The sequence below is a fragment of the Dermochelys coriacea genome, chromosome 17 (assembly GCF_009764565.3).
Source record: "Dermochelys coriacea isolate rDerCor1 chromosome 17, rDerCor1.pri.v4, whole genome shotgun sequence".
NCBI lineage: Eukaryota > Metazoa > Chordata > Testudines > Dermochelyidae > Dermochelys > Dermochelys coriacea.
The window spans coordinates 16,679,747-16,694,108 of record NC_050084.1 but is presented as its reverse complement, the minus strand read 5'-3'; the positions used below and the strand labels follow the sequence as shown (position 1 = coordinate 16,694,108).

General features: G+C 49.9%; 1 protein-coding gene across 13 annotated transcripts in view; it reads left to right on the top strand.

Moving 5' to 3' along the window:
- CLIP2 (CAP-Gly domain containing linker protein 2) overlaps positions 1–14,362 on the top strand; it is a 149,548-nt gene that overhangs the window by 40,574 nt on the left and 94,612 nt on the right. For all 13 annotated transcript variants that reach the window (XM_043499379.1, XM_043499382.1, XM_043499380.1 and 10 more), the window contains one exon: positions 6,495–6,718. In XM_043499379.1, coding sequence (XP_043355314.1) covers positions 6,607–6,718 — 112 coding nt within the window. In that variant the 5' untranslated portion in view covers positions 6,495–6,606. The remainder of the gene's footprint in view (positions 1–6,494; positions 6,719–14,362) is intronic.

The window sequence follows — 14,362 nt, the reverse complement described above, 5'->3', positions numbered from 1 at the left end:
ATCTGAATATTGCACCTCGTGCTTCCCTTCAATGGGACGCCAAGCTGGGGCGGCATTGGATATGGAGGGCAGGGCTCTGTGCTTATTGAGGAGAGCAGATTGGCTCACCAGCAGGGGATCCTGCAGCACGACTCTGCCAACAAAGCTGACAAAGGCTTCTGCATCTAGGCCCTTTTATTTGTTCTGTCACTCCTGCTTTCCCTCTCTCGCTTGCTCGCCACTCTTAAACAAACGCTTCCTGTTACAGGGGTGCAGAGTGATAGCAAATCGATCATTGCATCCTCCTTTACGCATGCTGCTTTGATGATTAACTAGGGTTCTTCTGAAGCAATTCTGTCCAGGGTTATGTACTTGGGTGCGTTGCTTTTATTTAAAGCTGTTTTCTGAGCCTGTGTCTGCACTTAGCTAGCGGCTGTTTCCCTTTCTTCTATGCCTGCGAGTGTGCCGCGGTAATGCAGATTCATCTTCTTCTCTCTGGCTCTAAAGAGAGAATATAAAATTTCTGCTGTCAGAAAAGGATTTTCATATTGTGCATTCCTGGGATGTTTTTTCTTGGCTCTGGGAACACACAGAGCCATTGATTTTAGTCAGAAAGGACTGGGGAAGAATTTAGTTGCGATTTAAAAAATCCCTGTAGTCTGCATCATCTCGGAAGAGGAAAAATGAGAGCAGAAGAATCCAAGCTGGCAGGCCCAAAGGGAGGCTGGGGTTTTAAGATGGAGTCAGTCTCCTTCATTGTCATGGGGTTGCATTGAAAGGCGAAGCGCTGTAACCCGAGCAAATGTGACCACGTGTGGGAAGGGGAAAAGGAATAGGAATATGGGAGACATTTCCAGTGAGCGGCAGATCTTCAGGGGCTCAGTGCCCATAATTAAAGCCAGATTTTCAAAAGAGCTCCATTCCCACGTAGGCGCCTCCAGAAAGACCAGATTTTCAAAAGTACTCAGCAAACTCCCATTGTGACCCTCCTGGCCAGATTCTTAAGAGCTGATCATGCTGATTTCTTGAAAATTAGGTGGACTTATTTTGGGGTTTTAATGGGAGAAGAGCTCTGTTGAGAATCTGGCCCCCATTATGGGGACTGAACACTTTCCGAAAAATCTGGGCCATGACGTATTGAGTGTGGAACATTGGTTAGGCTCTTGAGGTCATCCTCACTGCCCCTCTACCCATTCCAATGGCTCATGCTAAGCGTGGAAGCCGTGTCCAGGCTAACGTTGGTCAGAATGAAAACCATGAATTTTCTTGGTATTCATTTGCTTGTGAGCATTGAGTGTTTTGAAAGTAAAATCCTCCCAAAATGCTTTTGCACAGAGGTTTCTGCCAGAAGTGCTTGAGCGATCATCTTGAAACCCTTTGGCTTCTCTTCTCCGGTTTTTGTTTTGTTTTTTAAAAATAGTTAGTCCGAGCAGGGAGTAGAAACAATATAATGTGACTTATGTGGCCAGTTGCACCCCAGGAACACTGAATAGTTGAAGATTTAGTTGATGCACATAGTTAGTGGAAAAACGCATAGGCCACAATATGCTTGCACGGTATTCTCACCATTCCACATAATGAATGAATGCATCCAAGACTGTTTACAGATAATCTGCAAAACAGATGAGCAGGCTGAACTCATTGAATAAATGATAACCTTCCTATAATTAGCTTGGCTGTAACTGCAAAGCCCTGGATTATGAGACTTCCTCTGCTCTGAGGCTGATAAACTGTGTGACTTCTTTCTTCTGTCTTGCATTATTGTTAAATCTCTCCCTTCACCTAACCACCATGTGAACCTGGGTCATGAGAATGGATTTAAACAGCATTTCTGCTACAATTCATAACGTAAAGGCCTCCCAAAACCCTCCCAAATGCAACATCAATTCATGCAGATGAAAAATAAGACCAGGGTGGAGTGGGGTGTGGGAGAGAATGGGTATAACTAGGGTAACAGCACATCATTAATAAAGGAAGCATTTAGGCTGAATATGACAGTGAGGACTATTAGAATGTGGCATGGTCTCCCAAGAGAAGTGCTGGAAGCCCCACTTGAAACTAGATTGGATAAAATAATAGGAGGAAAAATACCATTAGAACAATCTTGCACTGCCTTCGGAGGATGAACTAGATGACCTAAGAGGACTCTCCCATCTCTAAATTCTACTCCTTCTTTTCCCTGCGGTCCAGATGCCCACAGTCCCCTCTGCAGAGAAATTTCAAGTCTGGATTGCATGGATGGCAAATACCCAAAGCTGGGCTTAGATTTGGGATCTGCACTGAACTCTTAAGCGCAAGGTGCTTTCCCCCTCTCAGGATCTCTCTGCTTTTCACTAAGCAGGGTTAAAAATCAGGTGGTCCAGTTTCAAAAAGCCACCAGTCTAGTTCTTAGCAGCAGCAACTCCTGCTCTTTGCTGTTTAAAATGCTGAAAGACTGTGTCCCTCAGCCTCTCTCTGGGTACGTCTACACTGCAGTCGGAGGTGGGATCGCAGCTCAGGTGGGCATATCTGCTCTGGCTTTAATCTAGTTTGTACAGTTAAAATAGCAGTGAAGATGCAGTGGCCCAGGTTTCAATGCAGTGGCAGTCCCATCTGGAACCCTGGCCACCTGCTCACAGGGCTCACCTGTCCCTGAGCTGCAGTCACACCTCCAATTGCAGTGAGAGGCAGGTGGAGAAGTTAGTCACTTTCCCCTGTTCTGTCGATGAGCCGATCTGAGATTTCTGGCTCTTGCTGCGATCTTGCTCATTGTCACAGTCCGGGTACAAGTCAACATTTTTCAGAAGTGGCTTCAGATTTTGGGTGCCCCCAATCCTCTTGGCCTGATAGCCTTTTCCAAGGTGAGGAGCACTCTGGGCTCCCATGGACTGCAATGGGGAGAGGATTTCACCCAAGGAAGCTTGGAAGTCTGATGGGGGTGTGCAGGTCCCCAAAGCCCTGCCATACTGACGTCAATGAGAGCTTTATTGTTGACTTTTATGGGACCAAAATTTCACCTCTGGTGGTTTGTTTTTTTTCCCCCCCACCACTATGAATTCCCTCCTCTCTTGGTTCCCTAAGCTGATGTCATGTGGACATCTTCCTTGCTGAAACTTACTCTGGGCATCTTGTGTATTTTTAAGCACTCAGGACTAAAAAGGCTTATAATTCTCCTTGGTTTTTGTGTTTTCCCCTCCCCTGTGCCCTTCTTCTCTATGTCCACTTGCTGCAGCCTCTGGAGTGTTACCCGTATTCTCCCTCTTGTTGACCCAGCTTGTGTTGGCAGATTTCGTAGTGGAGGGCTGACACCGGATGAGTTACTTGACCAGTGCCTTAGAGTGACTCAGTGTTAGAGCCAGGGCTAGACCTCAGAAGGTCATTGTTCCCAGTCTTGTGATAAATTCATGAGCTCCTGCTGCCTCTTTACATTGTGCTTCTCCCTACGTCCTGACAGTGCTGGTATCCTTTTAGTATGGTGCTTCTGGAGCTCTGCAGTAACGCGTTTGCTCAGTTCTAAGTGAGAAGAAATTTCCATGCCTTCCTTGCCAGCAGCCAGAGCTCTAGCCTGTTGCTGATGATGTCCACAGCAAAACTTCTGTAGTGGAACAGGATTGGCTCTCGACAGATTAATTCTTAATGGTTAAGATTCAGACAAGATATGGGTAATTTTAGTGAGCTTTTTTGAAATCTGCTTTGGGATATTTGGACCAATGCCCTAGTATGTTAGAATATCATCCACGGCCCCACTGTGCAAGGTGCTGTACATATGTATGGTGTAAGTCAGGGCTTGACTTGAAGAACTTCCAGTCTAAATAGACGAGGCAGACAAAGGATGTTTTCTCATCCCCATTTCACATATACAGAACTGAGGCACAGAGAGATTGGCTTGCCAAACGTCACACAGGGAGTGTGCTAGAGATGGGACACCGCGTGGAGTGGACTCGTGCTCTGAGGTGGTACAGAGAACCCCCTTTCTTAAGTGCCTGGCACCAGTGTCCCTCACTCATGCTTAGGGTTAAACTGGTCACCAGATTTGGGATTGGGGAGGAATTTCCCCCCAGGTCAAACCGGGGTTTTCCTCATCTACCTCTGCAGCATGGGGTATGGATACCTCCTAGGACATATCTCGCCTGATCACTTCCCTGTCATCGCAGGGGCCTTGGCATGGGTGGTACACAGCAGTTTTGGCTCCTGAGAACTGAAATGCTTTAGTTTAACAAGTCATTGTGTTCAATGTAGGGGTATTGGGGTGAAATGTAATGGCCTGTGATATGTGGGAGGTCAGGTGAGATCGGGGTTCTCAACCTTTTTCTTGCTGAGGACCCCCTCAATATGCTATACAAATGCCAGGGCCCGGTAGAGGGTGAGGGGCTCCGGGCCGGGGGACCCCTGGGCATAGGCATAGTTTTATTTCTATTTTGGGGGGTGCAAGGGCTGGCAGGGCTTGAGCCAGCTCCGCACAGTAGGGTCCAGGGAGGGAGCGCCACCTCCTCCCCGACTCACTCAGGAGGCCACCCACCCTGTCTGGGCTATGGGGGGATGCAACCAAAAATATAACTCAAAGGGGGGGGACTCAGTTCAAAAAGTTTGAAAACTGCTCAGGGGTGCAGGGAGGGGATAGCTAAGGGCTGTGTGTGGGCATGGGGGTAGCTTGGGGGGCAGGGCAGGGGTAGCTAGGGGCTGTGTGTGGGTAGGGGGGTAGCTCAGGGGGCAGGGCGGGGGTAGCCAGGGGCTGTGTGTGGGCAGGGGGGTAGCTCAGGGGGCAGGGCGGGGGTAGCCAGGGGCTGTGTGTGGGCAGGGGGGTAGCTCAGGGGGCAGGGTGGGGGTAGCCAGGGGCTGGGTGTGTGGGCAAGGGGGTAGCTCGGGGGGCAGGGCGGGGGTAGTCAGGGGCTGTGTGTGGACAGGGGGAGCTCGGGGGGGCAGGGCGGGGGTAGCCAGGGGCTGTGTGTGGACAGGGAGGTAGCTCGGGGGGGCAGGGCGGGGGTAGCTAGGGGCTGTATGTGGGCAGGGGGGTAGCTCGGGGGGGCAGGGCGGGGGTAGCCAGGGGCTGTGTGTGGGCAGAGGGGTAGCTTGGGGGGCAGGGCGGGGGTAGCCAGGGGCTGTGTGTGGGCAGGGGGGTAGCTCGGGGGGCAGGGTGGGGGTAGCTAGGGGCTGTGTGTGGGCAGGGGGGTAGCTCAGGGGGCAGGGCGGGGGTAGCCAGGGGCTGTGTGTGGGCAAGGGGGTAGCTCGGGGGGCAGGGCAGGGGTAGCTCAGGGGCAGGGCGCGGGTAGCTAGGGGCTGTGTGGGCAGGGGGGTAGCTCGACGGGCAGGGCGGGGGTAGCTAGGGGCTGTGTGTGGGCAGGGGGGTAGCTCGGGGGGCAGGGCGGGGGTAGCCAGGGGCTGTGTGTGGACGGGGGGAGCTCGGCGGGCAGGGCGGGGGTAGGTAGGGGCTGTGTGAGGGCAGGGGGGTAGCTCGGGGGGCTGGGCGGGGGTAGCTACGGGCTGTGTATGGGCAGGGGGGTAGCTCGGGGGGCTGGGCGGGGGTAGCTACGGGCTGTGTATGGGCAGGGGGGTAGCTCGGGGGGCAGGGCGGGGGTAGCTAAGGGCTGTGTGTGGTCAGGGGAGTAGCTCGGGGTGCAGGGCGGGGGTATCTAGGAGCTGTGTGTGGGCAGGGGGTAGCTCGGGGTGCAGGGCGGGGATAGCTAAGGGCTGTGTGTGGGCAGGGGGTAGCTCGGGGTGCAGGGCGGGGATAGCTAAGGGCTGTGTGTGGGCAGGGGATAGCTCGGGGTGCAGGGCAGGGGTAGCTAAGGGCTGAGTGTGGGCAGGGGGGTAGCTCGGGGGGCAGGGTGGGGGTAGCTAGGAGCTGTGTGTGGGCAGGGGTAGCTCGGGGTGCAGGGCGGGGGTAGCTAAGGGCTGTGTGTGGGCAGGGGGTAGCTCGGGGTGCAGGGCAGGGGTAGCTAAGGGCTGTGTGTGGGCAGGGGGGTAGCTCGGGGTGCAGGGCGGGGGTAGCTAAGGGCTGTGTGTGGTCAGGGGAGTAGCTCAGGGTGCAGGGCGGGGGTAGCTAGGGGCAGGGCGGGGGTAGCTAGGGGCTGTGTGCGGGCTTGGGGCTTGGGGTGCAAGGAGAGGGTAGCTAGGGGTTGTGTATGGACAGGCGGGGCTCCCAGTGCAGCTCCCAGCTTCAGTGGTGGTGGGGGCGGGCGCTGTGGCTCCCGGCTTCAGCCCCATGTCACTTCCGGCTGTGTGGGGAAGGGCGCCAGCTTCAGCCCCGCACCACTCCTGGCTTCAGCACTGGGGCTCGGGGCACCGGGTTTCAGCCGTGAAGCTCCGTGGACCCTCTGAAAGGGCTCGTGGACTCCCAGGCGGCCGTGGAGCCCCGTTTGAGAACCGCTGGACTAGATGATCTAATGGTCCTTTCTGGCTTTAAACGTTGTGAATCTGAACGTGTGACAGTGGTGGGAAATGAGCCCTGATCTCCTGGGTCCCAGTCTAGTGCCTTAACCACAAGACCATCTTTCCTCTCTGAACTGAATCTGATTTCTTTGTGCTCTTTTCTCCAGGTCTATGACGATGGAAGAAGGGGTCCGTCATCTAGAAGCCTGACTGGGTGACAGTAGGAAAACCCTCCAAGAGACGGGCAGCTACTAGCTTGAGATACAGAGCGAGACAAACATGCTGAAGCCAAGTGGACTTAAAATCCCCGGCAGGGCAGGGAAACACTCCAGCCCTGTGGGACGGACTTCGGGGACAGCTGCGGCTGCAGCCACTACTGGCTCAAAGGAAGGTGAGACCTGGATTCAACTAGGGCCTGGCCCAAAGCCCCGTGAAGTTACCTGGTGAAAAATGCCTTAAGTCTGGGTTCTCCTGGTTTTAAAATCCTCCGTGCTTGTTCTTCGTGTTGGCATAAATAGGCTCATCAGGGCTACTAGGCAAAGCAAGTATATTGGAATGTGAGTTGTCACCCTCTAGTGGCTGATCTACAGAGCAGATAGGGACCTGCTGTTTCTACTTGCTTTAAAGGTTCTCCCTCAGCTTAAGACATGAGATGTTTGGAGCTGAAGGAACTGGGTTGTAGTCCCAGCTCTGCGTGCGTGTGTACCTGTGTGACTGATGTAGTAATTGCATCTGTCTGCAGCACATAGAATCATGGAATATTAGGATTGGAAGAGACCTCAGGAGGTCATCTAGTCCAACCCCCTGCTCAAAGCAGGATCAACACCAACTAAATCATCTGCATACGTTCATTTGAGTAGACTTTTTTCCCCACCTGCACAGGGTGTACAGAGCGAAGGCTGAATTTCTTGTTTAATACAAGTGTTGTACTGTGGTGACAGTCATGGTGCAATTACAGGGTACTCAAGTGTGTGTGTGTGTGTGTGTGTGTGTGTGTGTGTGTGTGTGTGTGTGTGTGTGAAAGAAAGCATCACTCGTATACATGCACAGTAGCCACTGAAGGACAGACTGACAGGAATAATGCGTTGTCATGAGATAGTGCAAGAATGATTTTGCAGTGTTGTGAGAGTGAACCTTTCTGACTGATGGAACTTGGAAGGGGGAGGGCAGTTTTTGATTATTCTGAGTCAGTGTAGCAATTTGGGTTGAATCATTTGCAGGTGACCTTCATGCAATGTATCATCACTCATATCCTGGACTGTGGGAGTGTGATCTTCAGATTCTGCATACTGTTAACACATCAGTATGTGTAGGGAATGTGGTTTAGCAATACTAGGGCCAGTGTTCAGTGCAACCCTAAAAATTCAAGGAAGTGCAAGCTGCCCTTCATTTAGGGCTACAGTTTCCAGTCTGTGATTTCTCCTGGCTGCTGTGTTTTAATTTGAAGCAGATTTTGGGTAACTTTTTAGGTATAAAAATTGTTTGTTTTAAAACAATTCCCTTAAAATGTATGAAGTGGGTCCTTTCCAAATGCTCGTGATCACAGGCATAAGCCCAGATATGGAGACTCAAATAAACTCAAGTAAATTCAAATGTTTGCCTTGATGGGGACATTGCTGGTTTTAACCTAAAATCTGCCCCCCTCTCATTCCTCCCTCAACATAAGACAGTGTTCACTAGCTTTGATTAGTTCTGTGTATGGTTCTGTCCCTTTAGAAAATAGCATTTTTTAGTTTCCAATCCTGAAGTGAGTTCAGTATAGACACGGAAAGGCCCCATGCTCCTATATGACTTTTTTGCAGGATCGGGAACACAGTTGACAAAGATCTGCTTTGTCATTGCAAAGCAAGTTAGTCGGGGGTGATGCTTGTACAAAAGAGAGGGAAACCAGGCAATGATTGCTGCAGTCATGGGACCATAGAAGTGTTGTTTTTAAAAAAACCAAAAAACACCTTGTGGAATTTCAGTGGCAGGGAGGTTGTATCAATGTATGTTTGTCTTATCGACTCTTTGCAACGAGAGCCGGGGTTCAGGCAGCTACATCTGCATGCGCTTGCCACACAAAGAGCCCCTCTCTGCTCAGTGACTCTGACTCTGTTTCCACTTCAGAGCTACTGATTTGTTCAGGACCTTTGTAGTAGATATTTCTGTTCCTTCAATGGTGAATAGCACCTCCCTCTGCTCCCGCCAACTGTCCCCTGGAGCAGATTGCAAAAATCTTGGGATTTAACTTGCTTTTCGCTGTCAGTGCAAATCTTTTCTGGGCTGCCAATCCCAGTCATCTCATCGGACTCTGGACCAAATCAGTAGCTGGCATAAAGTGGCTTTGGAGTTCATGGAGCAACACTGATTTACACCAGCAGAGGATCTGGCCCTCCGTGTTGTGTTTAAAATTCTACTGAGGGTGATGTGGTGATGAAGACAGATGTGACTATTAGCAGGGTTGTTGTTTAGCTTTAGGACCTGTCTCTCACAATTCAATAACATTAAAAGCCTCCTGATGTCTAAGTATTAGGGTGAGATCACAGTTAAAGCAAATGGAGCAAATTCTCACTGCAATGATTTATTTTCTGCAATATTTTCTCTGCTCTAGGTAGGAGTGATAAATTAACCCAGTTCTGATTCCCTTCCTCTAGTTTAGTCCCATAGACTTCAGCAGGCCTAACTGTGAAGGTATTGTTATGCTCAATAGTATCCAAATCTGCTCCTGGAGTACCAGGTCCACTTATGGGGCAAAATACACCTCCCCTTCCCCCCCCCCCCGGTCTGCACTAAGTGCTGGCATTTGAACAGTGCTGCAGTGACTGAGAGCGAAGTGGGTCAAAGATTCCTCGTTAGCTACCAGCACTTGATGTTGAGTCTATTTTTGAACCTGTAGCAGAATTATAGTTGGTCTGGCTGTAAGGAGAAGGGGGGAAATATCCATCTTCCATGGACATGTAGTTGCATCAGAGAGATCCCTATCCGCTGCTACCCCCTTCAAGCTGCCAGTGCAGGGTCTCAGCATAGGCAGCCAGCATGCGTGTTGCAGTGCGAAAGGGTTAATAAGCAATGACAACTGGCCTGATGCAGCCATTCAGCTGGGTTTGGTGCTTGTTTACGGCAGCTCTTTTGTGCCTCTGACTACCACAGCCATCCATCGCCATGATGAATGTGCCCCCAAAGGAGGCCCAACACATGCAGCATGCAGTCTTGTGCTGAGTTTGACCTTTGCCTACAAAGTTTAAAAACAAGGTTGCTCAGAAGATCAAGATGGAGAGGTGGGGGAATACTCTGACCTGCACTTCTCCTATGGGGTCAGTGGGGGAGTGACTATATGGGACTGCAGTGGGGCAGAGAGGAAATAAAGGGTGGGAGGTAGGTGGGGAAGGATCTGGCTGGTGATCTTGGGTATGCAGCATCCACAGGCTGTAAACGGCCTCGGGTGTTGTACTGGTTATCATTTCCCGGCTGCAAGATGGACTGCTACCTCTTCCCCAGATCTGGGCAGGCAGCATTTAGCTGCAAAGGGCACTCTGTCCTTGGCTTCACGCACAGCATGGTGATCCCTAGTGAGCTGCTGAAATAGTCGTGTCTCAGAACTGTTCCTCCATGCCTGGTAGGAGTGGGACCGAACAGGACCGTGGAGCCAGCCACATGCTCGTCAGGCAGCTGTAACAGCAGTGATGCAGCTTGTAGCAAGGCTGGGCCGTACACTCCCTATTTCTTCCTTTTGATCCTGTACACATGCCACCCCCCTGCCCGCTACCTCACCACTGGTGGTGGGAGTGTGGGACACTGGGAGGGGCTAGCCATCCCTTTCTCTCACTCCCTGCCTGCTCTGTTCTCTGTTTGCATGGGTATTGTGAGAGGGCACCCCCACTGCACTCCAGAATCTAGCAGCCAGAGCCGCCTCTTGCTGGCAGGGAATGTTGTCTCTTCATCGGCATGCCTTCCCAGCTCGGAGAGGAGCTGCTGTAGGCACCCACTGAGCATGGATGGGGCCCTGGGGCAGCAGCTGGGAGAGCTGGTGCTGTGGTACCCTCCCTGGTTACCCCAGCAACTAATGGGACTTAAACAAACCTACACCATGATACAAAATGTTCCCCTCTTTTTCCTGCTGAGATTGGCCTTGCTCTGGTGCCTAGTGATGCCAGAGTGCCACAAAATCTGGCCCCCCCTCCCCTTCAGCTGGCATTGATTTAAACTTTTGTCAGCCACCTCAGTGGCAGGGCCTGGCCTTGCGTGGGGCGTGGATTGCACTCACCAGCCTGGAGGGGTTCAAGGCCTGAGGATGCAGAGCCCTGACCCCCTCCTGCACCCCAACCCCCTGCCCAGCCCTGAACCCCTCCCACACCCCAAATCCCTTATCCCCAGTTCCGTTGGGTCATGGGCATCAACAATTTTCTTCAACTGGTTCGCCAGAAAAAAAGTTTGAAAACCACTGCCTTAGATGGCTCATACGTCTTAAATGCTCTGGCTTTGTGATTCCTGTGGGCGTGGAGCATTGGTATGTCTACAGTCTTGAAGACTGGGATTTTCAAAGGTGCCTAAGGGATTTAGGTGTAATCCTAAAGGATTTAGGATTTAAATCTTACTGAAAGCCAATGGAAGGTGGCACCTAACTCTCTTAGACTTCTTTGAAAACCTCAGCCTTAAAACGTGACTCTCCCTTTGCTATCTTGATAGTCCTTTTGTCCCTCACCTGTCCGCCCCCCAGACGTTGGAACAATGGGTAGGGTATGAAAAACCACCACAAAAATGTGACTGAAAAGCAGGCTGGAAATCCAGCTCTGCATGTTGCTGATTGTTGGGGAGGAGATCACCACTAACCTGTTTTCTTGTTTCCCATTGTCTACCAAAAGGAGATGCCAAGTGGGCCTGCAAGCAGCTAGGGAGGTCTGTATGTCTAAAGCTCCAGAGTTAATTTTCAAATTTCTTGTTGCCCGTAAAATTTCCGGTCTGACAAACCTGTCTCTGCCCCAGCCTGCTCCCAGACAGTTTCCCTTTGCTCTAGCATTCTGGAGCTGCAGGAATGAATGAGCAGCAATGATGAATGGGGTCCACACAACTTTCACAGCTGGTGGAACAGGTGAAGGCTGCTGCGAATAGAAGTGTTTGCATTTCAGTGTGTTTTTCATTCGCTCAGAAGAGCATTAAAGTAACTTGGTGAATGAGGAAAGCCTCTCCTTTTATGCTGCAATCTCCTGTCAGCTGGCCCTAGGGTTCGTTTACAAGGCATTTTACGGCCCTTCAATCCTCTTTGGGATTAGAGAACTTTTAGCAAGGAGTAAAAGGGGGAAATTAATATGTTCAGGGCTTTGGCAGATGCTGGGAGTTCCAGTGCCTGACAGAGATGGTGCTCAAACTAACCTCTCTGTCCTGAACTTGGGCGGGGTCAGAGTCTGAACCTAGACTAGATCCACATTTTGCAAATGGGCTCTGTTTTTTTAGAATGTGTAGACCCCAGATTCAAGACCCAAACACCACCATGCTCTGTCATGTCTGCCATTTGGATCCAAAGTGTTTGCATTGGGTCCAGGTTTGCCACCAGGAACTGAGGGGAGGTATACCTAGGTAGCACAGGAAACTTGCCAGAAGCCTGAGAATTGCACCTAATTTGTCTACAAACTCACCTCCTTTATTTTTAAATCAAAAATTAATGCGCAGAACCATCATATTTGCTTGTGAGTCTTGATAAGATGTTGCTTCATGGCTCTGCCCACCAAGAATGAAAACAAAATAACCCTAGGCCTTCAGAGCCATTAGCAAGGAATAGCCGGCTTAGGCTCCAGCCTGTTCGAATAATTAGTCTCTGTGGGCTGTACTGAAAGTTTTATAAACCAGGGAGACTGTGAGGCTCAAGGATGAAGGTAATGGCATGTGGAGGTGTTTGCTCTGAGCTGAAGGTTCCAAGTGGGCCCAGGACAGTAGTGGTGGAAAGTGGCTCATTACTATCTGGCGCAAGGTCAGTGGCCTGCATACAATGAGTTGATAGTCTCAGTTTGTCTCTTTTAGTGACAGTTACCCATCACATCTTGCTAAAAGAGACGCTGTAGGTCACACAGAAGGTATGATGGATTTGATGCAGGAATTGCTGGGTGAGGTTTCTCCAGCCTGCGTTATGTAGAGGGTCAGATCTGATGATCATAACGGTTTCTTATGGTCTTAACATCTGTGAATCTAGAGAAACTGCCCCCACAGTGGGCACTGCTTGGTTCCTTTATTGGACCTTTGGGCACAGAGGCTAAAGACTGACTGAACAACACGATCACTCCCTTTGGGTCAGTTTGTGGCTCCTTTGTCAGATGCTGCGGAGAAGCTTGGGCTGTCCCAGTGCTGTCTGGTCTTCAGGGCTGTCTCTCAGAGTCCTTTCACAAGTACACGATCAGCCCGCTTACAGAGGGGAGAGATAATGTTAGGACTCTCGTGGAGAGGGCTGCAGATTAGGACTTTGCCGGCTGCAGTCTGAGCGTTTCTGCTATGAACCGTGGCAAAAGCTTCACTTTAAAATTGCACGTCATGAACTTTGTAGGATTTGAACAGATCTTAGCAAAGGTTTGAGCTGTCCAAGGGGCGAGGTGGAGGACAGGTAGCTATGCTGTCTTCAGTTTTCTGTCTACAAGTGCAACTGGCTTCTAATGGATACTTATAGCTTTATACTCTTATTGATTCCATACTGAGAAGTCTGTAAATGCATGCATCTGAGTCCCATTAACGTTAATGGGCTATGCCTGCGTGGAGCCAGAAGAGAGTAAACCCATCGCCCATCTAACTTCTCTGTAGGACTTGTGCTGCACGTCTCTCCGCCTTCATGGGTAATCTTTGTTTCTCTTTATTTATCTGCAACTGCATTAATAACAATGTAAAGAACCTGCAAATACTTTGCATGCTCCCAAAAGGTTGTCTGGCATCTGTCAGAGTACATTCTGGTCATGTAGTGGGGAGAGCAAATTTCTATTGCCTCTAGGTTGATTTTGTGACGTGATGGACAAAGGGAATGCAAGGAATGAAGAATGTGTTCTTGATAGGGAATTATGCTTAAATAATTGGAACCAACAGTTGGAACTGTATCTATTCTGGATGTCTCCAAGGTAAGTACTGGCATTTCAACTTGTTTAGCTGCTGGGTTCATTTAGCGTACGCTACCTTTTCATTAGATTCTAAGAAATCGGCACAGAGGCTGCCTGATGATGTATCAGTCTAGTAATTCTCTAGGAAGGGGTTCCAAACAAAAACGGAAACTATTCAACTACTGCCGAATGCAAAAAAGGAATAGCCATGTCTTTTTGAAGTTGATAGGTTCACACAAGGGGCTAATTCTTGTCTCCATACAGGCTTCATAGCTCCCAGCCAGTAATGTTAAGTTTGGGTGTTGCACACAGATGAATCTAGAGAGATTAGACCCCCACGCCAAGGAGCAGAAGCTGCTATTGTTTCTAGCAAAGGTTTTGTTTTGTTTTTTCTTTTTGTTTTGCTTCAGGCCTTCTGGAGCATCCTCTTGTTCTCTGTTAAAGGATATTCGTTCACACTTGCAGAATGGATTTAGGTTAGATCTAGTGACAGTTCTTGACAACATACTGCCAGTGCTTGAGACATTTACTGGACATTTCTTCCTCGGGTCTCTCTTAATGGAGACCACCTCAATGGGCACAATCTTGCACAGTGCCCCGCATCCTGCTGAAATCGGTGGAAGCTGAGGGTGCTACGAAGCATCTCTCAGGCTCAAGCCCCAAATGCTTCTGACACTAATAAGGTATCAACTGATTGTTTAACACTGATTGCACTTAGTCATACCTACATGTCTCCATTCTTTTGTCAAGGAAGGTATTGAATACTGGAATGCCAATCCAGCTACCTATGGATTATTTGCAATTTGATTCGTATACCTACCAGCACATTACATTAGCTAAATCTAAAGAAAATTGCTTTTAACAGTTACTGCTTCATGGGCCTCTGAAATGAGGTAGGTAGATAAATATGTAGTGGCCAAATACATTAAATTAGGTTCAAAATGTATTCCCTAATAATTCTTCCTTTTTCATGTGCTTGTGTC